We start from the raw sequence: 27,993 nt of genomic DNA on the forward strand, positions 1-27,993 counted from the left end.
AGTTGACCTTTGGCTCCTTGGTCCCGCCTCTCAACTGTCAATCAACTGGTGTACAGGTCCCTGAGCCTATTGGGCTCTATCATATCTACACTTGAAACTGTGTATGGAGTCAGCCTCCACCATATCACTGCCTAATGCATCCCATCTGTTAACTACTCTGACACAGTTAACTACTCTGTGTGAGTGTGTGTGTGGTTCGTTGTGTGTATTTACTATTTGAAGCTGCAGAATCGAGTTATTAGCGCTTGGACTTCGCCTTTCAATTCAATCTATTTTCCTCTATTAGTTGTACAGTCCCCGTGGCGCAGTGGTAAGACACTAGCCTAGTGCTTCGCGAGCACTTTGGCCTAAGTTCGTATCCTGGCCGGGGAGGATTGACTGGGCGCCAATCCTTAACTGTTGCATCTGTTCACCCAGCAGTGAATAGGTACCTGGTTGTTAAACGATTTGGCGGGTCGTATTCCAGGGAACATTAGGATTAAGGACCTGCCCGAAACGCTATGCATACTTGTTTGGTTATCTTGAGGTTATCTTGAGATGATTTCGGGGCTTTAGTGGCCCCGCGGCCCGGTCCTCGACCAGGCCTCCACCCCCAGGAAGCAGCCCGTGACAGCTGGCTAACACCCAGGTACCTATTTACTGCTAGGTAACAGGGGCATTCAGGGTGAAAGAAACTTTGCCCATTTGTTTCTGCCTCGTGCGGGAATCGAACCCGCGCCACAGAATTACGAGTCCTGCGCGCTATCCACCAGGCTACGAGGCCTCTTGTGACTGTACAAGACTGTAACAACTAGTGTATATGCAGGCGATGAGTCACAATAACGTGGCTAAAGTATGTTGACCAGACCACACACTAGAAGGTGAAGGGACGACGACGTTTCGGTCCGTCCTGGACCATTCACAATCGACTTGAGAATGGTCCAGGACGGACCGAAACGTCGTCGTCCCTTCACCTTCTAGTGTGTGGTCTGGTCAACTCTTGTATATATACAAAAAAACAAAAATACTACACATACTTCTCTCTAACACACACACACTTGCCCGTGGCAGCTGTCTAACTCCCAGGTACTTATTTACTGCTAGGTGAACATCAGGGTGAAAGAAGCTCAGCCCATTTGCTTCCGCCTCGACCGGGAATCGAACCCAGGTTCTTAGGACTAGGACCCCGATCGCTATCCACTGAGCCGCGAGGCCCCCTACCAGCGTGGCTAGACGGGCCTGCGGGTTCATTATAGCCCGTGCTGCCCGGAACGGTTCCCAGCAGCTGAATCTATAACAACAACAGCTAGACTGGTGCCCAGGTGCCCAGGCCAGTCTCCCATGACCGTGGGGCATGTGTTAATACTGCCAGTAATGTGGGCAGGCGGCCTCTGGTGCCCAGATGTTGTCATGCCCACACTAAGGGCGGTGCCCCACTAACCTGCCCAGCCACAGCGCCACGCTGAACCTTGTACCCCTCCCTCCCCCCCTCCCCCCTGCTGCAGGGGTCGTGTGTGTGTGTGAGTGTGGGAGGCTGGGCAGCCCCTCCTCGTCCCTCCTAGCCCCTCCTCACCTGGATTTTATGGTCTATTTTTGGGCATGTTGGCGCCCGTCTGTGGTGGAGGCCATTTAGAGCGGCTGTCACTGGTAACTGAGGCAGGGCGGAAGTCCGCCCTCGCCCGACGCTGTGCCCGCCCCCGTCGGGTCCTCGCTGGAACAAACATCACCTTCTTGCTTGTTGGAGCCCGCGGGTGTGTGCTGCAGTGTTTGTGAGTACTGGGGCGCGTGTGTGGGCGGCTGTGGCGGCGCCGTGGGCGGCCTGACTCACCCGCCCCAAGTGTGGGTGACGTCACACGCGAGGACACCCACTCTCACACACACACACACACACACACACACACACACACACACACACACACACACACACACACACACACACACACACACACACACACACACACACACACACATACACATACACACACACACACACACACACACACACACACACACACACACACACACACACACACACACACACACACACACACACACACACACACACACACACACACACACGTACACACACACGTACACACACACACACGATAAACTATTCAACACTGGTGGTACACGAACAAGGGGACACAGGTGGAAACTGAGTACCCACATGAGCCACAGAGACGTTAGAAAGAACTTTTTCAGTGTGGGAGTAGTTAACAGGTGGAATGCATTAGGCAGTGATGTGGTGGAGGCTGACTCCATACACAGTTTCAAGTGTAAATATGATATTAGCAGTCTCCGTGGTGTAGTGGTAAGACACTCGCCTGGCGTTCCGCGAGCGCTATGTCATGGGTTCGTATCCTGGCCGGGGAGGATTTACTGGGCGCAATTCCTTAACTGTAGCCTCTGTTTAACGCAACAGTAAAATGTGTACTTGGATGAAAAAACGATTCTTCGCGGCAGGGGATCGTATTCCAGGGACCATAGGATTAAGGACTTGCCCGAAACGCTACGCGTACTAGTGGCTGTACAAGAATGTAACAACTCTTGTATATATCTCAAAAAAAAATAGAGCCCAATAGGCTCTGGAACCTGTACACCAGTTGATTGACAGTTGAGAGGCGGGACCAAAGAGCCAGAGCTCAACCCCCGCAAACACAACTAACGGTATGGTGTATAACAGGTCACTGGAAACAGGAGACCTACCGGAAACCTTGAAGACGGCTAATGTGGTCCCAATATACAAAAAGGGTGACAGGCAAGAGGCACTGAACTACAGGCCACTTTCCCTAACTTGTATACCATGCAAGGTGATGGAGAAGATCGTGAGGAAAAGGCTCGTAGAGCATCTGGAGGGAAACAGCTTTGTTACACACCACCAGCATGGGTTCATAGAGAGTAAATCGTGCCTCACAGGTTTAATAGAATTCTATGACCAGCCGACAATAATTTGCCAAGAAGGAATAGGAAAAGCAGACTTCATTTTTTGTATAATGTGAGAAAGCCTTTGACACAGTACCACATAAGAGACTAGTGCACAAACTGGAGATGCAGGCAGGAGTGAAAGGGAAGGTACTCCACTGGATAAGAGAGTACCTAAGCAACAGGACACACCGAGTCACTGTGAGGGGTGAGGTCTCAGACTGGAAGACGTCACCAGTGGAGTCCCACAGGGTTCAGTCCTTGGACCTATACTGTTTCTGATATACGTAAATGATCTCCCAGAAATACTCGTTCCTCTCAGTGTTTGCTGATGATGCAACAATTATGAGGAGGATTACGACCGAGGAAGATAGCAAGAGGCTACAAGATGACCTAGAGAAGCGGAAGTAATGATCCAACAAATGGCTGCTAGAGTTTAACTCAAGTAAATGTAAAGTAATAAAGCCTGGTGGAAAAGGAGTATCTAGGAATATTACACCACACCTGTCCCCTGAAGCACACACCACCACACCTGTCCCCTGAAGCACATAGCACCACACCTGTCCCCTGAAGCACATAGCACTACACCTGTCCCCTGAAGCACACACCACCACACCTGTCCCCTGAAGCACATAGCACCACACCTGTCCCCTGAAGCACACACCACCACACCTGTCCCCTGAAGCACACACCACCACACCTGTCCCCTGAAGCACATAGCACCACACCTGTCCCCTGAAGCACACACCACCACACCTGTCCCCTGAAGCACACACCACCACACCTGTCCCCTGAAGCACATAGCACCACACCTGTCCCCTGAAGCACATAGCACTACACCTGTCCCCTGAAGCACACACCACCACACCTGTCCCCTGAAGCACATAGCACCACACCTGTCCCCTGAAGCACACACCACCACACCTGTCCCCTGAAGCACACACCACCACACCTGTCCCCTGAAGCACATAGCACCACACCTGTCCCCTGAAGCACACACCACCACACCTGTCCCCTGAAGCACATAGCACCACACCTGTCCCCTGAAGCACACGGCACCACACCTGTCCCCTGAAGCACATAGCACCACACCTGTCCCCTGAAGCACACGGCACCACACCTGTCCCCTGAAGCACACACCACCACACCTGTCCCCTGAAGCACACGGCACCACACCTGTCCCCTGAAGCACACACCACCACACCTGTCCCCTGAAGCACACGGCACTACACCTGTCCCCTGAAGCACATAGCACCACACCTGTCCCCTGAATCACATAGCACCACACCTGTCCCCTGAAGCACATAGCACCACACCTGTCCCCTGAAGCACACGGCACTACACCTGTCCCCTGAAGCACACGGCACTACACCTGTCCCCTGAAGCACACGGCACTACACCTGTCCCCTGAAGCACACGGCACTACACCTGTCCCCTGAAGCACACGGCACTACACCTGTCCCCTGAAGCACACGGCACTACACCTGTCCCCTGAAGCACACGGCACTACACCTGTCCCCTGAAGCACACGGCACTACACCTGTCCCCTGAAGCACACGGCACTACACCTGTCCCCTGAAGCACACGGCACTACACCTGTCCCCTGAAGCACACGGCACTACACCTGTCCCCTGAAGCACACGGCACTACACCTGTCCCCTGAAGCACACGGCACCACACCTGTCCCCTGAAGCACACGGCACCACACCTGTCCCCTGAAGCACACGGCACTACACCTGTCTCCTGAAGCACACGGCACTACACCTGTCCCCTGAAGCACACACCACCACACCTGTCCCCTGAAGCACACGGCACTACACCTGTCCCCTGAAGCACACGGCACTACACCTGTCCCCTGAAGCACACGGCACCACACCTGTCCCCTGAAGCACACGGCACCACACCTGTCCCCTGAAGCACATAGCACCACACCTGTCCACTGAATCACATAGCACCACACCTGTCCCCTGAAGCACATAGCACCACACCTGTCCCCTGAAGCACATAGCACCACACCTGTCCCCTGAAGCACATAGCACCACACCTGTCCCCTGAAGCACACACCACCACACCTGTCCCCTGAAGCACATAGCACCACACCTGTCCCCTGAAGCACACACCACCACACCTGTCCCCTGAAGCACATAGCACCACACCTGTCCCCTGAAGCACATAACACCACACCTGTCCCCTGAAGCACATAGCACCACACCTGTCCCCTGAAGCACACACCACCACACCTGTCCCCTGAAGCACACGGCACTACACCTGTCCCCTGAAGCACACGGCACTACACCTGTCCCCTGAAGCACATAGCACCACACCTGTCCCCTGAAGCACACAGCATCACACACCTGTCTCCTGAAGCACACACCACCACACCTGTCCCCTGAAGCACATAGCACCACACCTGTCCCCTGAAGCACATAGCACCACACCTGTCCCCTGAAGCACATAGCACCACACCTGTCCCCTGAAGCACACACCACCACACCTGTCCCCTGAAGCACATAACACCACACCTGTCCCCTGAAGCACATAGCACCACACCTGTCCCCTGAAGCACATAGCACCACACACCTGTCCCCTGAAGCACACAGCACCACACCTGTCTCCTGAAGCCCTCAACATCACACCTGTCCCCTGAAGCACACGGCACTACACCTGTCCCCTGAAGCACACAGCACCACACCTGTCCCCTGAAGCACACGGCACTACACCTGTCCCCTGAAGCACACACCACCACACCTGTCCCCTGAAGCACATAGCACCACACCTGTCCTCTGAAGCACATAGCACCACACCTGTCCCCTGAAGCACATAGCACCACACCTGTCCCCTGAAGCACATAGCACCACACCTGTCCCCTGAAGCACATAGCACCACACCTGTCCCCTGAAGCACACAGCATCACACACCTGTCTCCTTAAGCACACACCACCACACCTGTCCCCTGAAGCACATAGCACCACACCTGTCCCCTGAAGCACATAGCACCACACCTGTCCCCTGAAGCACATAGCACCACACCTGTCCCCTGAAGCACATAGCACCACACCTGTCCCCTGAAGCACATAGCACCACACCTGTCCCCTGAAGCACATAGCACCACACCTGTCCCCTGAAGCACATTGCACCACACCTGTCCCCTGAAGCACACAGCATCACACACCTGTCTCCTGAAGCACTCAACATCACACCTGTCCCCTGAAGCACACGGCACTACACCTGTCCCCTGAAGCACACGGCACTACACCTGTCCCCTGAAGCACACGGCACTACACCTGTCTCCTGAAGCACACAGCACCACACACCTGTCCCCTGAAGCACACAGCACCACACAACTGTCCCCTGAAGCACACAGCACCACACAACTGTCTCCTGAAGCACACAGCACCACACCTGTCCCCTGAAGCACACAGCACCACACAACTATCTCCTGAAGCACACAGCACCACACCTGTCCCCTGAAGCACACAGCACCACACAACTATCTCCTGAAGCACACAGCACCACACCTGTCCCCTGAAGCACACAGCACCACACACCTCTCCCCTGAAGCACACAGCACCACACAACTGTCCCCTGAAGCACACAGCACCACACCTGTCCCCTGAAGCACACAGCACCACACCTGTCCCCTGAAGCACACAGCACCACACCTGTCTCCTGAAGCACACAGCACCACACACCTGTCTCCTGAAGCACACACCACCACACCTGTCTCCTGAAGCACACAGCACCACACCTGTCTCCTGAAGCACACAGCACCACACCTGTCCCCTGAAGCACACAGCACCACACCTGTCCCCTGAAGCACACGGCACTACACCTGTCCCCTGAAGCACACACCTGTCTCCTGAAGCACACAGCACCACACCTGTCTCCTGAAGCACACAGCACCACACCTGTCCCCTGAAGCACACAGCACCACACCTGTCCCCTGAAGCACACACCACACACCTGTCTCCTGAAGCACACAGCACCACACAACTGTCTCCTGAAGCACACAGCACCACACCTGTGTCCTGAAGCACACAGCACCACACCTGTCCCCTGAAGCACACGGCACTACACCTGTCCCCTGAAGCACACAGCACCACACCTGTCTCCTGAAGCACACAGCACCACACAACTGTCTCCTGAAGCACACACCACCACACCTGTGTCCTGAAGCACACAGCACCACACCTGTCCCCTGAAGCACACGGCACTACACCTGTCCCCTGAAGCACACAGCACCACACCTGTCCCCTGAAGCACACAGCACCACACCTGTCCCCTGAAGCACACACCACCACACCTGTCCCCTGAAGCACACACCACACACCTGTCTCCTGAAGCACACAGCACCACACAACTGTCTCCTGAAGCACACAGCACCACACAACTGTCTCCTGAAGCACACAGCACCACACCTGTCCCCTGAAGCACTCAGCACCACACAACTGTCTCCTGAAGCACACAGCACCACACAACTGTCTCCTGAAGCACACAGCACCACACAACTGTCTCCTGAAGCACACAGCACCACACCTGTCCCCTGAAGCACTCAGCACCACACACCTGTCCCCTGAAGCACACACCACACACCTGTCTCCTGAAGCACACAGCACCACACAACTGTCTCCTGAAGCACACAGCACCACACAACTGTCTCCTGAAGCACACAGCACCACACCTGTCCCCTGAAGCACTCAGCACCACACACCTGTCCCCTGTTTGACCTGACTACAGGAGGGCAGTCCTATATACCCATGTTTGACCTGACCACAGGAGGGCAGTCCTATATACCCATGTTTGACCTGATCACAGGAGGGCAGTCCTATATACCCATGTTTGACCTGATCACATGAGGGCAGTCCTATATACCCATGTTTGACCTGATCACAGGAGGGCAGTCCTATATACCCATGTTTGACTTGCCCACAGGAGTGTAGTCCTATATACCCATGTTTGACCTGATCACAGGAGGGCAGTCCTATATACCCATGTTTGACCTGATCACATGAGGGCAGTCCTATATACCCATGTTTGACCTGATCACAGGAGGGCAGTCCTATATACCCATGTTTGACCTGATCACAGGAGGGCAGTCCTATATACCCATGTTTGACCTGCCCACAGGAGGGCAGTCCTATATACCCATGTTTGACCTGCCCACAGGAGTGTAGTCCTATATACCCATGTTTGACCTGCCCACAGGAGGGCAGTCCTATATACCCATGTTTGACCTGCCCACAGGAGGGCAGTCCTATATACCCATGATTGACCTGACCACAGGAGTCCTATATGTTGGCAGACGACACAAAACTAATGAGAATATTTAAGACAGAAGAAAGACTGAAAGATATCCCAAGATAACTTAACATTACTGCGGTACTGGTCCGGGAAATGGCTACTGGAATTCAACCCCAGCAAGTGTAAGGTGGTGGAGCTAGGAGAGGGCGACCAGAGGTATGAAGGGTGGTACACAGTGAAGGGACACTCCTCATCTGTAGCAACTTGACAACAACAGTTATGAGTGAATATAAAGTCAACTATAAAGAGTCTGCAGGGGCCAGATTCACGAAAGCACTTACGCAAACACTTACGAACCTGTCCATCTTTTCTCAATCTTTGGCGGCTTTGTTTCCAATTATTAAACAGTTAATGAGCTCCGAAACACCAGGAGGCTGTTTATAACAATAATAACAGTTGAATGGGAAGTTTTCATGCTTGTAAACTGTTTAATAAATGTAACCAAAGCCGTCAAAGATTGAGGAAAGATGTACACGTTCGTAAGTGTTTGCGTAAGTGCTTTCGTGAATCTGGCCCCTGGACAAGTATAAAGCCAAGTCTAACTATACATGTACATCTATAACAACAGCAGAACACTCCACTTGGACAAGCGTCAGCACATCATTCGTGAACCTAAATAAGGCGGCCTTCAGATCACTGTACACCGCCTACGTGAGACCAGTTCTAGAGTATGCAGCCCGGCCCCCGTCCCAAACACCACAAAAGGAAACATGAAAAGATTCAGAGGTTAGCAACGCGGCTCCTCCCTCCACAGAGAGGCATGAGGTATGAAGAAAGAGTTGGGCCTAACGTCGCCAGAAAGGAAAGTGAGGGGACATGATAGAGACATACATAATACTTACATATACAGAGGTACTGAAATTGGAGAAGGTGAAAATGTTCGCACAACAGAGCAAGAGTGCATGTGGAGGCAGGCTTGAGAAACAGATGAGCCATAGAGATATTGGTAATGGATTGGGAGCATTTGCGTTAGGCGATCTACATGTATCGAGGCGGGGCCCATGAGTTAAAGCACACACACACAGGTGTACTCACCTATTTGTATTCACCTATTTGTGCTTGCGGGGGTTGAGCTCTGGCTCTTTGGTCCCGCCTCTCAACTGTCAATCAACTGGTGTACAGGTTCCTGAGCCTATTGGGCTCTATCATATCTACACTTGAAACTGTGTATGGAGTCAGCCTCCACCACATCACTGCCTAATGCATTCCACCTGTTAACTACTCCCACACTGAAAAAGTTCTTTCTAACGTCTCTGTGGCTCATGTGGGCACTCAATTTCCACCTGTGTCCCCTTGTTCGTGTGCCCCTTGTGTTAAAAAGTCTGTCTTTATCTACCCTATCAATTCCTCTGAGAATCTTGTATGTGGTGATCATGTCCCCTCTGTGAGTGTGTGTGTGTGTGTGTTTGTGAAAAAAAATAGTTAGCAACAGTTGGTTGATTGACAGTTGAGAGGCGGGCCGCTCTGAACTCGGACCCATCCTGTTTCTAAGATATGTAAACGATCTTCCAGAGGGTATAGACTCATTCTTCTCAATGTTTGCTGATGATGCAAACATTATGAGAAGAATCAAGACGGATGAAGATAGACAGAGACTACAGGATGACCTGGACAAACTGGTGGAATGGTCTAGAAAATGGCTGCTAAAGTTCAACTCGGGAAAGTGTAAAGTAATGAAATTAGGCGAAGGGAGCAGGAGGCTGAACACAAGGTACCATCTGGGAGGTGATAACCTGCAAGAGTCAAATAGAGAGAAAGATCTGGGGGTCGATATCACACCGAACCTATCCCCAGAGGCCCACATCAAAAGGATATCATCAGCGGCATATGCTAGACTGGCCAATATAAAAACAGAAGAGTAAGGGGAGACATGATAACCACCTACAAAATTCTCAGGGGAATTGACAGGCTGGACAAAGACAAACTCTTCAGCGCGGGTGGGACACGAACAAGGGGACACAGGTGGAAACTTAGTACCTACATGAGCCACAGAGACGTTAGAAAGAACTTTTTCAGTGTCAGAGTAGTTAACAGGTGGAATGCATTAGGCAGTGATGTGGTGGAGGCTGACTCCATACACAGTTTCAAGTGTAGATATGATAGAGCCCAATAGGCTCAGGAACCTGTACACCAGTTGATTGACGGTTGAGAGGCGGGACCAAAGAGCCAGAGCTCAACCCCCGCAAACACAATTTGGTGAGTACAACTAGGTGAGTACACACGTTAAGAAATGCTTACATTGTGTGAACTTAGAACTGTTACATCTGGCTGTGTACTGGACTGTTACATCTGGCTGTGTACTGGACTGTTTACATCTGGTTGTGTACTGAACTGTTTACATCTGGCTGTGGACTGAACTGTTTACATCTGGCTGTGTACTGGACTGTTTACATCTGGTTGTGTACTGAACTGTTTACATCTGGCTGTGGACTGAACTGTTTACATCTGGCTGTGTACTGGACTGTTTACATCTGGTTGTGTACTGAACTGTTTACATCTGGCTGTGTACTGGACTGTTACATCTGGCTGTGTACTAGACTGTTACATCTGGCTGTGTACTGAACTGTTACATCTGGCTGTGTACTGGACTGTTTACATCTGGCTGTGTACTGGACTGTTTACATCTGGCTGTGTACTGGACTGTTTACATCTGGTTGTGTACTGGACTGTTACATCTGGCTGTGTACTGAACTGTTACATCAGGTTGTGTACTGGACTGTTACATCTGGCTGTGTACTGGACTGTTTACATCTGGCTGTGTACTGGACTGTTTACATCTGGTTGTGTACTAGACTGTTACATCTGGCTGTGTACTGGACTGTTTACATCTGGCTGTGTACTGGACTGTTTACATCTGGTTGTGTACTGGACTGTTAATCTGGCTGTGTACTGAACTGTTACATCTGGCTGTGTACTGAACTGTAACATCTGGCTGTGTACTAGACTGTTACATCTGGCTGTGTACTGAACTGTTACATCTGGCTGTGTACTGGACTGTTACATCAGGCTGTGTACTAGACTGTTACATCTGGCTGTGTACTGAACTGTTACATCTGGCTGTGTACTGGACTGTTACATCAGGCTGTGTACTAGACTGTTACATCTGGCTGTGTACTGAACTGTTACATCTGGCTGTGTACTGGACTGTTACATCAAGCTGTCTACTGAACTGTTACATCTGGCTGTGTACTGAATTGTTACATCTGGCTGTGGACTGAACTGTTACATCTGGCTGTGTACTGAACTGTTACATCTGGCTGTGGACTGAACTGTTACATCTGACTGTGTACTGAACTGTTACATCTGACTGTGTACTGGACTGTTACATCAGGCTGTCTACTGAACTGTTACATCTGGCTGTGTACTGAACTGTTACATCTGGCTGTGGACTGAACTGTTACATCTGACTGTGTACTGAACTGTTACATCTGACTGTGTACTGGACTGTTACATCAGGCTGTCTACTGAACTGTTACATCTGGCTGTGTACTGAACTGTTACATCTGGCTGTGGACTGAACTGTTACATCTGACTGTGTACTGAACTGTTACATCTGACTGTGTACTGGACTGTTACATCTGGCTGTGGACTGAATTGTTACATCTGGCTGTGTACTGAACTGTTACATCTGGCTGTGTACTGAACTGTTACATCTGGCTGTGTACTGAACTGTTACATCTGGCTGTGTACTGAACTGTTACATCTGGCTGTGTACTAGAGAGCCCCCCCCACACCACCCGTCAACGCCTCGCGAAATCGCACGAATTCCATGTGAAAATAGTGGTGATATGCGGGCATAGAGGTGTGGGCGTGGGCTGTGGGCGGGGGTAGAGGTGTGTGTGTGGTGGCGGAGGGTGGGGTATGGGGGCACAGGTGGGGTATATAAGGACGCCCGCGTCCCGCTGCCCTTCATAGTGCTCGCAAGTGAGAGGAAGAGAGAGTGACATTCGCTACACCTACTGCGTAGTGTTGGACTTGTTTTGTGTATTTACATTGGTGAGTACAGCGCGGTTGACAGTCGGTGGCGACCTGTCAACTGTCATTCGACGTCCTTGACACCACATTGACAGGATCTGGCTTTCTGGAGGACGATATGAGTTGCAGAGATGTTTTCCAAGTGTCTGAGTGACGGAGTGGTGGAGAGGAGGCAGTGAGTGACTGGGCGTCAGATATCAAGGCCTCTGATGTCAGATATCAAGGCCCTGATGTCAGATATCAAGGCCTCTGATGTCAGATATCAAGGCCCTGATGTCAGATATCAATGCCTCTGATGTCAGATATCAAGGCCCTGATGTCAGATATCAAGGCCTCTGACGTCAGATATCAAGGCCTCTGGCGTCAGATAGCAAGGCCTCTGATGTCAGATATCAAGGCCTCTGACGTCAGATATCAAGGCCCTGACGTCAGATATCAAGGCCTCTGACGTCAGATATCAAGGCCTCTGACGTCAGATATCAAGGCCTTTGACGTCAGATATCAAGGCCTCTGACGTTAGATAGCAAGGCTTTTGACGTCAGATATCAAGGCCTCTGACGACAGATATCAAGGCCTCTGACGTCAGATATCAAGGCCTCTGACGTCAGATATCAAGGCCTCTGACGTTAGATAGCAAGGCTTTTGACGTCAGATATCAAGGCCTCTGACGTCAGATATCAAGGCCTCTGACGTCAGATATCAAGGCCTCTGACGTTAGATAGCAAGGCTTTTGACGTCAGATATCAAGGCCTCTGACGACAGATATCAAGGCCTCTGACGTCAGATCTCAAGGCCTCTGACGTCAGATATCAAGGCCTCTGACGTCAGATATCAAGGCCTCTGACGTCAGATATCAAGGCCTCTGACGTCAGATAGCAAGGCCTCTGACGTCAGATAGCAAGGCCTCTGACGACAGATATCAAGGCCTCTGACGTCAGATATCAAGGCCTCTGACGACAGATATCAAGGCATCTGACGTCCAGTGTTGTCTTAATGTGTCCCTTTTTGTCATTTTTTGCCTGAATTTACCTGTGGGACGCCTTTGGTGGCCCTGGAAGGGGGCCAGGGAGCCGGATAGAAGGTCAAGACCCATAGTCAGAGGGCAGGTGGCCGGCTGGAGGGATGTAACAATGGGGTTATCTTGAGGATATCTTGAGGTTATCTTGAGGTTATCTTGAGGGTATTTTGAGGTTATCTTGAGATGATTTCGGGGCTTTAGTGTCCCCGCGGCCCGGTCCTCGACCAGGCCTCCACCCCCAGGAAGCAGCCCGTGACAGCTGGCTAACACCCAGGTACCTATTTTACTGCTAGGTAACAGGGGCATAGGGTGAAAGAAACTCTGCCCATTGTTTCTCGCCGGCGCCCGGGATCGAACCCGGAACCACAGGATCACAAGTCCAGCGTGCGGTCCTCTCGGCCGACCGGAGGAAGGAAGAGCGGAAAGCGGAAGGTGTCTACACCATAAGTGAAAGGCCACTACATGTGAGGTTTGGGATATAATTCCATCATCACTACCACCAGTGGTACACACACAGACAGGGTGCCATCAGCGGCATACGACCTGCTGGCGAACATTAGAACCTTCGTTTATAGTCAGCATAGCATTCTATATACCACTCTATACCATTCTATATATATATATATATATATATATATATATATATATATATATATATATATATATATATATATATATATATATATATATATATATATATATATATATATATATATAGCATTCTACACCACGACTTCAAAGGACAATGTCTCCTTTGCTGGGAGTCGGTCGGCCGAGCGGACAGCACGCTGGACTTGTGATCCTGTGGTCCTGGGTTCGATCCCTGGCGCCGGCGAGAAACAATGGGCAGAGTGCCTTTCACCCTATGGCCCCTGTTACCTAGCAGTAAAATAGGTACCTGGGTGTTAGTCAGCTGTCAAGGGCTGCTTCCTGAGGGGTGGAGGCCTGGTCGAGGACCGGGCCGCGGGGACTTTAAAAAGCCCCGAAATCATCTCAAGATAACTTCAAGATAACCACTTGTGTTAGACCAATACTGAACTATGCAGCACCGGCCTGAAACCCACATATACGAAGCATAAAATTAAAACTGAAAAAATGCAGAGATTTGCGACTAGATTAGTGCCAGAGCTTTGTGAGTTACCTGTGAGGGTGTAGAAACTGGGCCTCACAATTATGGAGGACTGAAGAATCACAGACATGACCACAACATACAAGATACTGAGGGGGATAGACAAGGTGAATATGGCCTCTATTTATTGAGAGAAAGTTGGACGACTATAAGAAGTTCTTGAAGCCACCTCCAGCAACAACTTTAAAGCCAGATTCAACAATGAATCTGAACGTGAGAATAGTTAAGGTATAAGGGAACAGGTACAACAAGGCTGGTTGGCGAGGCATGTGGAGGTAGATCTCTCTCCACAGTAATCACTGACGGGTAAGTGCCCAACACTTCAACTCTGTGAATGAACTGAAGATCTTCATGTGTACATCGCGCATGTACATTACGTGTGTGTACACCACTTGTGTACACCACTTGTGTACACCACGTGTGTACAATGCATCTTGGAGAACGCGACAAAACCAACAATATACTGCCCCAGCCATCATGGAAACAGGAGACTGATAAGGTGCAGTGCACTCAAAGACATATACACTTATACATATTAGTGAGCTGCTTCACCTTCACCTCGTGTGTGTGTGTGTGTGTGTGTGTGTGTGTGTGTGTGTGTGTGTGTGTGTGTGTGTGTGTGTGTGTGTGTGTGTGTGTGTGTGTGTGTGTGTGCTCACCTAATTGTACTCACCTAATTGTGCTTGCGGGTGTTGAGCTCTGGCTCTTTGGTCCCGCCTCTCAACCGTCAATCAACTGGTGTACAGATTCCTGAGCCTATTGGGCTCTATCATATCTACATTTGAAACTGTGTATGGAGTCAGCCTCCACCACATCACTTCCTAATGCATTCCATTTACTAACTACTCTGACACTGAAAAAGTTCCTTCTAACGTCTCTGTGGCTCATTTGGGTACTCAGTTTCCACCTGTGTCCCCTTGTTAGCGTCCCACCAGTGCTGAATAGTTCATCCTTGTTTACCCGGTCGATTCCCCTGAGGATTTTGTAGGTTGTGATCATGTCCCCCCTTACTCTTCTGTCTTCCAGTGTCGTAAGGTGCATTTCCCGCAGCCTTTCCTCATAACTCATGCCTCTTAGTTCTGGGACTAGTCTAGTAGCATACCTTTGGACTTTTTCCAGCTTCGTCTTGTGCTTGACAAGGTACGGGCTCCATGCTGGGGCCGCATACTCCAGGATTGGTCTTACATATGTGGTGTACAAGATTCTGAATGATTCCTTACACAGGTTCCTGAACGCCGTTCTGATGTTAGCCAGCCTCGCATATGCCGCAGATGTTATTCTCTTTATGTGGGCTTCAGGAGACAGGTTTGGTGTGATATGTGTGTGTGTGTGTGTGTGTTGTTGAATATGACCGAAAGAGTAAGATTAATAATTCTAACACGAATCTTCTCAATATTTATCATATTTTCTTCACTGTCGGGGATAGTTGAAAAATTAACTCACCAAAGTTCATTTTCACATTTTATTTATGATCTGACGCCTAGAAGCGTTTCACAAGACACTTCTTACATTTCCAAAGACAATTTTACATTGCTAATGCTTATATTTGCTTGAGGCGAGGCGATACAGGACATGATAGAGATGAACAAGTTGATCAGTGGGAACACCATTGCTTGTTCTATCTTCTTCCTTCTCTGTTGGTCCGGGGTCTTGAAGTGGGTAGAATGTATTTAGGTGTAAAATTGGCTGTTGATTGTTGGTTTTAACTTTTTACTGTGTAGTGCCTCGCTGATGTCGAGTCTCCTGTTGTCGCTGTATCTGTCGATAATTTCTGTGTTGCTTGTTAAGATGTCTCTGGTGATGGTCTGGTTGTGTGAGGAGATTATATGCTCCTTGATGGAGCCCTGTTGTTTGTGCATTGTTAATCGCCTGGAAAGAGACGTTGTTGTCTTGCCTATATACTGAGATCTTTTGGACTTACAGTCCCCAAGTGGGCATTTGAAGGCATAGACGACGTTGGTCTCCTTCAAGGCGTTCTGTTTGGTGTCTGGAGAGTTTTTCATGGGTAGGTTGGCTGTGTTGTTTGTAGTAAATTATTAATTGTATCTTCTGATTTGTGTCTGAAGGGATAACGTTCCTATTAATAATATCTTTCAAGACACTTTTCTCCGTTTTATATATATATATAACTGGTATAGCCAGCCCTCCAGGGCTGAAAACCATCATTAAGAAACCCATTCATACCCAGATCTCTACTACCATCTATTGACATAGATAATAGCTCCAAAGAACCTCCATTTACGGGCTCACCATAGCCCGTGCTACTTGGAACATTTTTGTTCCGAGTAGCTGAATCTAAAAAACAACATATGTGAAATTGTCTTTGAAAATGTAAGAAGTGTCTTGCGAAACGCTTCTAGTCGTCAGACCAAAAATAAAATGTGAAAATGAACTTTGTAGAGTTAATTTTTCAACTACCCTCGAAAGTGAAGAAAAACATAAGATATATTGAGAAGACTCGTGTTAGAATCATAAATCTTACTCTTTCGGTCGTATTCAACAACATATGTTTACAAGGAAGACTGCTACCAATATATATATATATATATATATATATATATATATATATATATATATATATATATATATATATATAATCTTTGGACAACACCCACCAGTGGGCCTCGAACCCAGAAAGCACAGCTACCTTCCAGTAGCTGCCATAACTAGTACGCCTTAACCCACTACACCACTCAGACCCTTAAAAGAAGTAGAGATTTTGAGGTATTTATACACCTCAAATATCCCCACTTCCCAAGGGCACCAGACTAGTGAGGGGTTACTATACGTTTTTCATCAAGCCACTGTTAATGTGGGAGAACTCGTCTCCATGCTATAAGCCCATACTTATATATATATATATATATATATATATATATATATATATATATATATATATATATATATATATATATATATATATATATATATATATATATATATATATATATATATATATAATAATAATTTGGTTACATGTTAAGGTGTAAGATGTTGTTGTTAATAAGTAAGGTGTTCCAGAGGAGGCAGACGGGACAAGAGCGCCAAGATGGTGGGCACCAAGACGACCAAGACGGTGACGGTACAGAGGCGCGGCACCTTCGGCGACGACCCCTTCTTCAAGGACTCGTTGCAGGAGTGGGAGGAGGCCATGAAGAAGGTGGTGGACCGGTGGGACGACGCGGGCACAACCACTACCACCACCACCACCACCAAGCCCGAGACACGCACTGTATACCGCCAGATCCGCTCCTCGAATGTTACTTCTGACGACACCCAGGCTGTCTCCTGCACCGAGGAGGATGATAAGTACAAGGTGAGGCACGCTGTCCCCTAGCCTGGTCCCTGGTCCCTGCCCCTTGTCCCTTACACTGGTCCCTGGTCCCTGCCCCTTGTCCCTTACACTGGTCCCTGGTCCCTGCCCCTGGTCCCTGGTCCCTGCCCCTGGTCCCTTACACTGGTCCCTGGTCCCTGCCCCTTGTCCCTTACACTGGTCCCTGGTCCCTGTCCCTGGTCCCTTACACTGGTCCCTGGTCCCTGCCCCTGGTCCCTTAGCCTGGTCCCTGGTCCCTGCCCCTTGTCCCTTACACTGGTCCCTGGTCCCTGCCCCTTGTCACTTACACTGGTCCCTGGTCCCTGCCCCTTGTCCCTTACACTGGTCCCTGGTCCCTGCCCCTTGTCCCTTACACTGGTCCCTGGTCCCTGCCCCTTGTCCCTTACACTGGTCCCTGGTCCCTGGTCCCTGCCCCTGGTCCCTTACACTGGTCCCTGGTCCCTGCCCCTTGTCCCTTACACTGGTCCCTGGTCCCTGCCCCTGGTCCCTTACACTGGTCCCTGCCCCTGGTCCCTGGTCCCTGCCCCTTGTCCCTTACACTGGTCCCTGGTCCCTGCCCCTTGTCCCTTACACTGGTCCCTGGTCCCTGCCCCTTGTCCCTTACACTGGTCCCTGGTCCCTGCCCCTGGTCCCTGCCCCTGGTCCCTTACACTGGTCCCTGGTCCCTGCCCCTTGTCCCTTACACTGGTCCCTGGTCCCTGCCCCTTGTCCCTTACACTGGTCCCTGGTCCCTGCCCCTGGTCCCTTAGCCTGGTCCCTGGTCCCTGCCCCTGGTCCCTTACACTGGTCCCTGCCCCTTGTCCCTTAGCCTGGTCTCTGGTCCCTGCCCCTGGTCCCTTACACTGGTCCCTGGTCCCTGCCCCTTGTCCCTTACACTGGTCCCTGGTCCCTGCCCCTTGTCCCTTACACTGGTCCCTGGTCCCTGCCCCTTGTCCCTTACACTGGTCCCTGGTCCCTGCCCCTGGTCCCTGCCCCTGGTCCCTTACACTGGTCCCTGGTCCCTGCCCCTTGTCCCTTACACTGGTCCCTGGTCCCTGCCCCTGGTCCCTTACACTGGTCCCTGGTCCCTGCCCCTGGTCCCTTCCCCTGGTCCCTGCCCCTGGTCCCTTCCCCTGGTCCCTGCCCCTGGTCCCTGCCCCTGGTCCCTAATGTAACTTCTAAAACATAAGTTGTGTATTAATGAGGAAAGTAACAGTGTGTTACTCTGTCATCAGTGTGAGGACCTCCTGATGAACACAGTCTAAGTTACTGTTACTTGTTAAGTTCCTGTAGTGGTAGGGGGTGTTCCCTGCCCACTACAGGGGGCGTTCCCTGCCCACTACAGGGGGCGTTCCCTGCCCACTACAGGGGGCGTTCCCTGCCCACTACAGGGGCGTTCCCTGCCCACTACAGGGGCGTTCCCTGCCCACTACAGGGGGCGTTCCCTGCCCACTACAGGGGCGTTCCCTGCCCACTACAGGGGCGTTCCCTGCCCACTACAGGGGGCGTTCCCTGCCCACTACAGGGGGCGTTCCCTGCCCATTACAGGGGCGTTCCCTGCCCACTACAGGGGCGTTCCCTGCCCACTACAGGGGCGTTCCCTGCCCACTACAGGGGCGTGCCCTGCCCACTACAGGGGCGTTCCCTGCCCACTACAGGGGGCGTTCCCTGCCCACTACAGGGGCGTTCCCTGCCCACTACAGGGGGCGTTCCCTGCCCACTACAGGGGCGTTCCCTGCCCACTACAGGGGCGTTCCCTGCCCACTACAGGGGCGTTCCCTGCCCACTACAGGGGCGTTCCCTGCCCACTACAGGGGCGTTCCCTGCCCACTACAGGGGGCGTTCCCTGCCCACTACAGGGGCGTTCCCTGCCCTCTACAGGGGGCGTTCCCTGCCCACTACAGGGGCGTTCCCTGCCCACTACAGGGGCGTTCCCTGCCCACTACAGGGGCGTTCCCTGCCCACTACAGGGGCGTTCCCTGCCCACTACAGGGGCGTTCCCTGCCCACTACAGGGGCGTTCCCTGCCCACTACAGGGGCGTTCCCTGCCCACTACAGGGGCGTTCCCTGCCCACTACAGGGGGCGTTCCCTGCCCACTACAGGGGCGTTCCCTGCCCACTACAGGGGCGTTCCCTGCCCACTACAGGGGCGTTCCCTGCCCACTACAGGGGCGTTCCCTGCCCACTACAGGGGCGTTCCCTGCCCACTACAGGGGCGTTCCCTGCCCACTACAGGGGGGCGTTCCCTGCCCACTACAGGGGCGTTCCCTGCCCACTACAGGGGCGTTCCCTGCCCACTACAGGGACACTCCCCCCTGCCCACTACAGGGACACTCCCCCCTGCCCACTACAGGGACACTCCCCCCTGCCCACTACAGGGACACTCCCCCCTGACCACTACAGGGACACTCCCCCCTGCCCACTACAGGAGCAGCAATAATTCTCGCTAACAATAGCGGTGTCCCCTCCCAATACACAAAGAGTGGTCCGCCCCGTCCACGAACTACGAGTGCCTGCTAAACAACCTACTTGACGTCACAGATGATGGTCGACGTCAAGGACTTCAAGCCTGAGGACATCAACGTGAAGATCGTGGACGACACGGTGGTGGTGGAGGGCAAGATAGAGAAGAAAGAAGGGAACGCCGTGTCGACGCAGATGTTTACTCGGAGATTCATTCTCCCGCCTTCCATTAACCTCAACGGTGTGTCTTCGGCCCTCTCTCGCGACGGTGTCCTCACCATCAACGCCCCCAAGCTGGTGAGTGGCTCTGGTGGTTCCTGGATGGTGAGTGGCTCTGGTGGTTCCTGGATGGTGAGTGGCTCTGGTGGTTCCTGGATGGTGAGTGGCTCTGGTGGTTCCTGGCTGGTGAGTGGCTCTTGGTCCTCACCATCAACGCCCCCAAGATGGTGAGTGCCTCTGGTGCCTGGATGGTGAGTGGCTCTGGTGGTTCCTGGATGGTGGTTCCTGGATGGTGAGTGCCTCTGGTTCCAGGATGGTGAGTGCCTCTGGTTCCAGGATAGTGAGTGCCTCTGGTTCCAGGATTGTGAGTGCCTCTGGTTCCAGGATGGTGAGTGCCTCTGGTTCCAGGATGGTGAGTGCCTCTGGTTCCTGGATGGTGGGTGCCTCTGGTGCCTGGATGGTGAGTGCCCCTGGTTCCTGGATGGTGAGTGCCTCTGGTTCCAGGATTGTGAGTGCCTCTGGTTCCAGGATGGTGAGTGCCTCTGGTTCCTGGATGGTGAGTGCCTCTGGTTCCAGGATTGTGAGTGCCTCTGGTTCCAGGATGGTGAGTGCCTCTGGTTCCAGGATGGTGAGTGCCTCTGGTTCCAGGATTGTGAGTGCCTCTGGTTCCAGGATGGTGAGTGCCTCTGGTTCCTGGATGGTGAGTGCCTCTGGTTCCTGGATGGTGAGTGCCTCTGGTTCCTGGATGGTGGGTGCCTCTGGTGCCTGGATGGTGAGTGCCCCTGGTTCCTGGATGGTGAGTGCCTCTGGTTCCAGGATGGTGAGTGCCTCTGGTTCCTGGATGGTGAGTGCCTCTGGTTCCTGCATGGTGAGTGCCTCTGGTTCCAGGATTGTGAGTGCCTCTGGTTCCAGGATGGTGAGTGCCTCTGGTTCCTGGATGGTGAGTGCCTCAGGTTCCAGGATTGTGAGTGCCTCTGGTTCCAGGATGGTGAGTGCCTCTGGTTCCAGGATGGTGAGTGCCTCTGGTTCCTGGATGGTGAGTGCCTCTGGTTCCAGGATGGTGAGTGCCTCTGGTTCCAGGATGGTGAGTGCCTCTGGTTCCAGGATGGTGAGTGCCCCTGGTTCCTGGATGGTGAGTGCCTCTGGTTCCAGGATGGTGAGTGCCTCTGGTGCCTGGATGGTGAGTGCCTCTGGTTCCAGGATGGTGAGTGCCTCTGGTTCCTGGATGGTGAGTGCCTCTGGTTCCAGGATGGTGAGTGCCTCTGGTGCCTGGATGGTGAGTGCCTCTGGTTCCAGGATGGTGAGTGCCTCTGGTTCCTGGATGGTGAGTGCCTCTGGTTCCAGGATGGTGAGTGCCTCTGGTGCCTGGATGGTGAGTGCCTCTGGTTCCAGGATGGTGAGTGCCTCTGGTTCCAGTGAACTTTGGTAAACGTTTGTACAAATTATATATATTTTTTGCAATTTCTTTAAATAATAATAATAATAATAATGAACAAATCCACAAAGCCTGTGATGAGAGTTCGAACCTACGTACAGGATGTTCCCAGACGCGCCTTAGTCAACTGTACCAACTAGTGAGTGCTACTGGCCCCCCCCCCCTACGAGGGTCCCGAAGCTTCTACTGAAGCCTAACCGGAGAGTCACACAATCTCCCCCCTGCACCCGGGCTTGCCTCTGCTGCCGCTCCGTCAGTACCCTTGAAGTAGGTCCTCGTGGAGGCACTAACACTACAGGGGTACAATTCTTTGACCATGTCGCGGGTACAGTTGACTAGCGCCCGTCTGGGAACATCCTGTGTGTAGGTTCGAACCCTCATCAATGCCCTTGTGGATTTGTTCATTTGATATATTATGTTATTGTGATTTCTGAATGTAATATAATGTCAAGTATTTGATGTTCAGTTTCTTTAAATAGCAGATTGTTTGCACCTTAAACCTTCTTAAAATAGTAAATTATTTTCACCTTAAAGCTTCTTAAAATAGTAAATTATTTTCACTTTAAAGCTTCTTAAAATAGTAAATTATTTTCACCTTAAACTGAGCAAAATATTCACCTGAATATTCAAAATATTCAATATAAAATATTTTAATATTATTGACAGTAATTCAATTTAGTTCTTCATAATTAATTGTATTTTTTGTTCTTTCCTCTGTAGAAGTAGACATCAGAATTAACGTGAATTTTTGTTTTGGTATTTAGTATTTAGATGACTATTAAGCTGTTGACTGTGTTCGCATTAGTTGTGCTAACCCGTCATGCGCAGTAGAGCTTCCTTTGTTTATGTTGAGCATGTGTGTATGTGTCAGGCGAGCCACGTGACCAGTCGTCAGCGAAATGTTCCCATCACCTCCGGCGCCAAGAACGGCTCAACCACCTTCACCAGCAGGCCGAGCGGCTTCACTCCGAGCACCTCGGACCAGCACACCGGGTCAGACAAGCGCTACCTCTCCCACACTCCCCTGCACGAGAATGCTGCCAAGGGCGCCGCCCACACGCCCCTCCACACTGAAGTCGTCGAGCACTCCTCGCGCGACCACTGGACCTCCTTCAACGACATGGTGGAGAAATCTCAGCGGGAAATGGAAGACATGATGCGTCGCCACTCGCTGAAATCCAGTGTGGAGCCGACGGCGTCAGTCTCCACCAGTCTAGACGTTTCTAAGCCATCTAGCGCCCTGGTTCGACCCCCTGCGGGAGTGTCCACGAGTCATGACGTGATCACCGCGGGAAAGAACGTGACGGAGCGCAAGGAGCAGCGCTGGGAGGACAAACCTGCGCCCGGCGTCACCCGTACCAACCGCATCCTGAACGAGAACACCGAGTTGAAGGGCGCTGATGGGTCTGTTGTGGGTAGCAAGAAGCGCTCGGAGCAGGAGAGTCACGCCGAGGGCTCCAACGAGCAGGTTCTCCCCGACGGCACCAAAAAGCGAACCTTCACTAAAAACTATGAGACCCGCAAGGTGTACAGCTTCAACACCAGCGACCCCAAGGCCTTGTGAGTGAGCCGGCCTGGACACGTAGAGAACTGGATACATACACGAACGACCCCAAGGCCTTGTGAGTGAGCCGGCCTAGACACGTAGAGAACTGGATACATACACGAACGACCCCAAGGCCTTGTGAGTGAGCCGGCCTAAACACGTAGAGAACTGGATACATACACGAACGACCCCAAGGCCTTGTGAGTGAGCCGGCCTAGACACGTAGAGAACTGGATACATACACGAACGACCCCAAGGCCTTGCCAGCAAGCCAGCCTGGACACGTAGAGAACTGGATAAATACATGTGTAGCGTCCATGATACATATGCTAGAGTCCGTGGCACTCTAGCAGGGCGTCAGCAGGACCAGACTAGGGCGTAGAGTGCGGCTGCTGACTCACGCTGACCAAGTTCACAGCTGACTGTCTCTCACTCCAAAACTACAACACTAATTTTATTTATTTGATGCATTTTGAAATGTCTTACAGTTCTGCAAAGATTATATCCATATACGGTACGCTTTCAACATATTTGTACAAAACAATTGAGTGGGAAACATTGTAAATTGCTAATTTGCCCATTAACACATACATGTACATTGTGTATTAAATTCCAAACGTTATTTTTATATAAAATAAAATACCATTTAAATCAGTTATGATATTTTTCTATATCCCTATATTTCGGGGGACCTGCTGCCTGGGTAACAGCTTCTCCCCCGTATCAACCTACCCTGGCTTTGTGCCCTGGAGAGGCCACTCCAGACCGACAACCAGAGCGCAACTCCATAGTCTCCTGAGACTGATGGATGACTACTACTACTCTATATTGTGAGGTGAAGGAGTGAGTGTCGCAGGTATACCGGGCAGGTGTGGTGGTTCTCACTCACATAATACAAAAGTACTGCTGAGGCCCTTACAGTGTGGACGTTGCAGGAACAGATAAAAAACACCACAAAAGTAATTTAAACACAATTTACTATAAGATTAATAAGGAAAATGACACTAGAGAACATTTAGAGAGGCAGGTGGAGTATCCATCGTATGTCTGGTGTTTGCTGTCATAGAGATGGACATCCAGTGTGTTGCAGGCGATGGTTATCTTGAGGTTATCTTGAGATGATTTCGGGGCTTTTTAGTGTCCCCGCGGCCCGGTCCTCGACCAGGCCTCCACCCCCAGGAAGCAGCCCGTGACAGCTGACTAACACCCAGGTACCTATTTTACTGCCAGGTAACAGGGTGAGTCACAATAACGTGGCTAAAGTATGTTGACCACACCACACACTAGAAGGTGACGGGACCACCACGTTTCGGTCCGTCCTGGACCATTCTCAAGTCGACTGTGAGAATGGTCCAGGACGGACCGAAACGTCGTCGTCCCTTCACCTTCTAGTGTGTGGTCTGGTCAACAACCAGTGTGATGGCACATGTGGGAGGAAGGGGGGCAGCTGCACTGCTATGCAGGGGATTTACGTGACTGTTCCTCCCTGAAGCCTCTTCCTATTACCTGAGATGTCGATATTGGAAGCGAGAGGTTCCACTTCATGGACACAGGATAGTGCATCTGCAACTATGTTGTCCGAGCCTTTGATGTTGAAGATCTTGAAGTTATAATTCTGTAGGAACAAGGCCCAACGGAGTATATGCTGGTTGGAGAATTGGGCTTCTTGCAGAAAACGAAGAGGAATAGAATAAATTGAGATGGGTTGGTGTCCTTGAGGATAAGTTCATATCACTGCAAGGACAGGATGTGGCTCCTTCTCTACAGTGCTACCTTACCTTGAGGCTACCTTGAGGTGCTTCCGGGGCTTAGTGTCCCCGCGGCCCGGTCGTCGACCAGGCCTCCTGGTTGGTGTTTGCTTTTACTGTTGTTTGTTGGTGAAGCTTCAGCTTGTAGCTGACTGGTAGGACTTCTCCCTCTCGCTGCTGCATCAGGACACTCCCCAATACCGGTGCTACTGGCATCAACATTAAGGATGAAGGGTTGTTTCACATCTGACGAGGCCAGAATGGGATTAGTACACAACTAATTAAGCCTACTTCTCGACTTTACTTGTCGGTAATCTGTGTACAATCTTACCTTGCCAAGTGGTTTTGGGACCAGTATGCATGGTGAAGGCCAGGGAGACTCACATGGTGTAGCTAATCCATTACTGAGGCGGTACTGTACTTCGGGGAACATGGCTTCTCTCTTCTGTAGACTGATGCGGTAGTGAGGCTGACAGATGGGCAGCGTTTCAGGGAGCAGCTGGATGTCACGTTGCACTACGGTACATTCCTCAGGAGTATCTTTAAATAGCTGTTTATGGGTAGAGGTTAGTTTGATCATCAGAGCACTATCATCAGAATGTTGTAGGTATTTGGTGAGATCATTTAATATTTCCAGATTAGAGGTCACTGTATTTGGATTATCGTTACACTCAGACGGAGAGGTAGCAGGGTATGTGTCACTGTTGGAATACCTCTCTGTAAAAGTGGATACCGACAACAATACTGGAGATGGATTGTTGACCAGACCACACACTAGAAAGCGAAGGGACGACGACGTTTCGGTCCGTCCTGGACCATTCTCAAGTCGATTGTATCAAGTTTCCAGATCGTCTACATCTGGAGGTGGATTACCTTGATAGGTTTTAAGCAGGTTGACGTGGCAGAGTTGTGTCTTGAGACGCCGATCCGGAGTCTCTAGAATGTAATTGTTGTTGTTCTTGCATTCTTTGATGCAATATGGTCCTGAAAATTTAGTAATGGAGAGGTTGGGATAGGAAAATATGCCAGGACGAAGTCTCCTATGTTAAACTTTCTTACTTTAGTGTTCTTGTCAAAGTGTGTTTTCGTCTTATGTTGGGAGGTCAGTAAATTAGCACTAGCAAACTTAAGCACTTGTTCAAGTTTATGTCTCAAGTTTTTAAGAAACTGAGATACATTAAGAGAATCACTAAAGGGGTTTGACGTTAAGGAATCTTTAAAGGCATTAAGAGGACCACAACACTTACGACTGTAGAGCATCTCATAAGGAGATACTCCAAGGGACTCATTAGGAAGACTTCTGAAAATACACACAAGGAGATCTAATTGATTATCCCAATCTTGATCAGTACTATACAAATTTGTTTAACATTGACTTGATGGTTTGATGGCTACGTTCAAGAGATCCCTGTGAAGCAAGATGATATGGACTTGAGGTTATCTTGAGATGATTTTGGGGCTTTAGTGTCCCCGCGGCCCGGTCCTCGACCAGGCCTCCACCCCCAGGAAGCAGCCCGTGACAGCTGACTAACTCCCAGGTACCTATTTACTGCTAGGTAACAGGGGCATTCAGGGTGAAAGAAACTTTGCCCATTTGTTTCTGCCTCGTGCGGGAATCGAACCCGCGCCACAGAATTACGAGTCCTGCGCGCTATCCACCAGGCTACGAGGCCACTCGTAGCCCTGGTGGACTCCTACGAGGACTATACAAGACTTGGATAATGTTAAATCCCTGAAGGGTTTCCTTAAACAACTGACTGGTGAAATTAGTTTCACAGTCACTTTGGATCTCCGAGAATCTATTCTGAGTGAAGAGCTTCAACAGATGCTTGACAACTGTAGCAGCCGTGATGGTCGTGACGGGGAACTGCTATTGGGAACCTGGTGGTTGGACACATAATGGTGATGAAGCACATGTTGCCTGCGTGGGTTCTTGGTAAGGGCCCCACGCAGTCTATGATGAGCTTGGAAAATGGTTCTGAAGGCACAAGAATAGGGATAAGTGGTGCCTTTGGAATAGGAACATTAGGTTTACCTGCCATTTGACATGTATGACAAGTACAAACAAAGGTCTTTATATCTCGTGCCATGCCTGGCCAAAAGTAATCTTGTATTTGAGCATTATATAATGATGCCATAATGAGACATCGGGAGAAGAGCTAGAGATATAATCTCTTTTCTGGAACTACCAACTGATCCACATTAGCCCAATCATCCTCTTCCTTGAGTTTATTGAGTCTGAATTTACGGTACAATAGTGAGTTGATCCCCAATGTAAAACCCTAGGATGGCATCGGTCATAAATTGGTCTTGGAAAAACACAGGAGTTAAAGAATTGTAAGCTTGTTGCAACTTACGGAACTCCAACTGGTTGAGATTAGGAGGGAGACCTCGCACGTCTTGAGGGACAGCTGCTGCTGCTACTTGTGGTGGTTGAGCGGCTTGAGCACGGGTAGTCACTAGCACAGGCTGGGAGATGTCTGCTGATTCTTCTGTCACGGTTACCTCGTCTGCTGCTGCATACGTCATGACATGGTCTTCTCTCGTGGCTGAGTCACACACCTGTTGTTTGTCTCAGATGATCAAATTCAACAGTCTCCGTGGTGTAGTGGTAAGACACTCGCCTGGTGTTCCGCGAGCGCTTTGTCAGGGGTTCGTATCCTGGCCGGGGAGGATTTACTGGGCGCAATTCCTTAACTGTAGCCTCTGTTTAACTCAACAGTAAAATGTGTACTTGGTTGTAACAACGATTCTTCGCGGCGGGGATCGTATTCCAGGGACCTGCCCGAAACGCTACGCGTACTAGTGGCTCTACAAGAATGTAACAACTCTTCTATATATCTCAAAAAAAAAAAAAAAAATTGGTGAAGTCTTGCTGGTTGGCCAAGTCGTTGCTCAGGAGAAGTTGAATTCCTGGCACGGAGAAATGCTTTTCTCAAATG

At 50.7% G+C, this 27,993-nt stretch overlaps 1 protein-coding gene across 3 annotated transcripts; it reads left to right on the forward strand.

Annotated features, from left to right (window-relative positions):
• Nucleotides 1–1,558: 1,558 nt before the first annotated feature.
• LOC123770555 (uncharacterized) lies at nt 1,559–23,957 on the forward strand. 3 transcript variants are annotated; one of them, XM_069301852.1, is made up of 4 exons: nt 1,559–1,748; nt 17,349–17,643; nt 20,182–20,400; nt 22,629–23,957. In XM_069301852.1, exons 1-4 carry the CDS (start codon nt 1,579–1,581, stop codon nt 23,319–23,321), a joined length of 1,377 nt encoding a protein of 458 aa, XP_069157953.1. In that variant the 5' UTR covers nt 1,559–1,578; the 3' UTR covers nt 23,322–23,957. The 3 variants fall into 3 exon arrangements, with proteins under 3 accessions (XP_069157953.1, XP_069157954.1, XP_045618528.1); XM_069301853.1 differs by having other exon boundaries at nt 1,559–1,730; XM_045762572.2 differs by lacking the exon at nt 1,559–1,748 and adding an exon at nt 12,079–12,201.
• Nucleotides 23,958–27,993: the final 4,036 nt, after the last annotated feature.

The sequence above is a fragment of the Procambarus clarkii genome, chromosome 46 (genome assembly GCF_040958095.1).
Source record: "Procambarus clarkii isolate CNS0578487 chromosome 46, FALCON_Pclarkii_2.0, whole genome shotgun sequence".
Lineage (NCBI taxonomy): Eukaryota > Metazoa > Arthropoda > Malacostraca > Decapoda > Cambaridae > Procambarus > Procambarus clarkii.

Bases quoted from the DNA above. Each gene is read 5' to 3' on its own strand.
- LOC123770555 (XM_069301852.1), top strand. From the start codon at position 1,579: ATGTTGGCGCCCGTCTGTGGTGGAGGCCATTTAGAGCGGCTGTCACTG. The intron at 1,749-17,348 runs GTGAGTACTGGG...AAGGTGTTCCAG, and splicing joins GGGTGTGTGCTGCAGTGTTT to AGGAGGCAGACGGGACAAGA. The intron at 20,401-22,628 runs GTGAGTGGCTCT...TGTATGTGTCAG, and splicing joins CCATCAACGCCCCCAAGCTG to GCGAGCCACGTGACCAGTCG.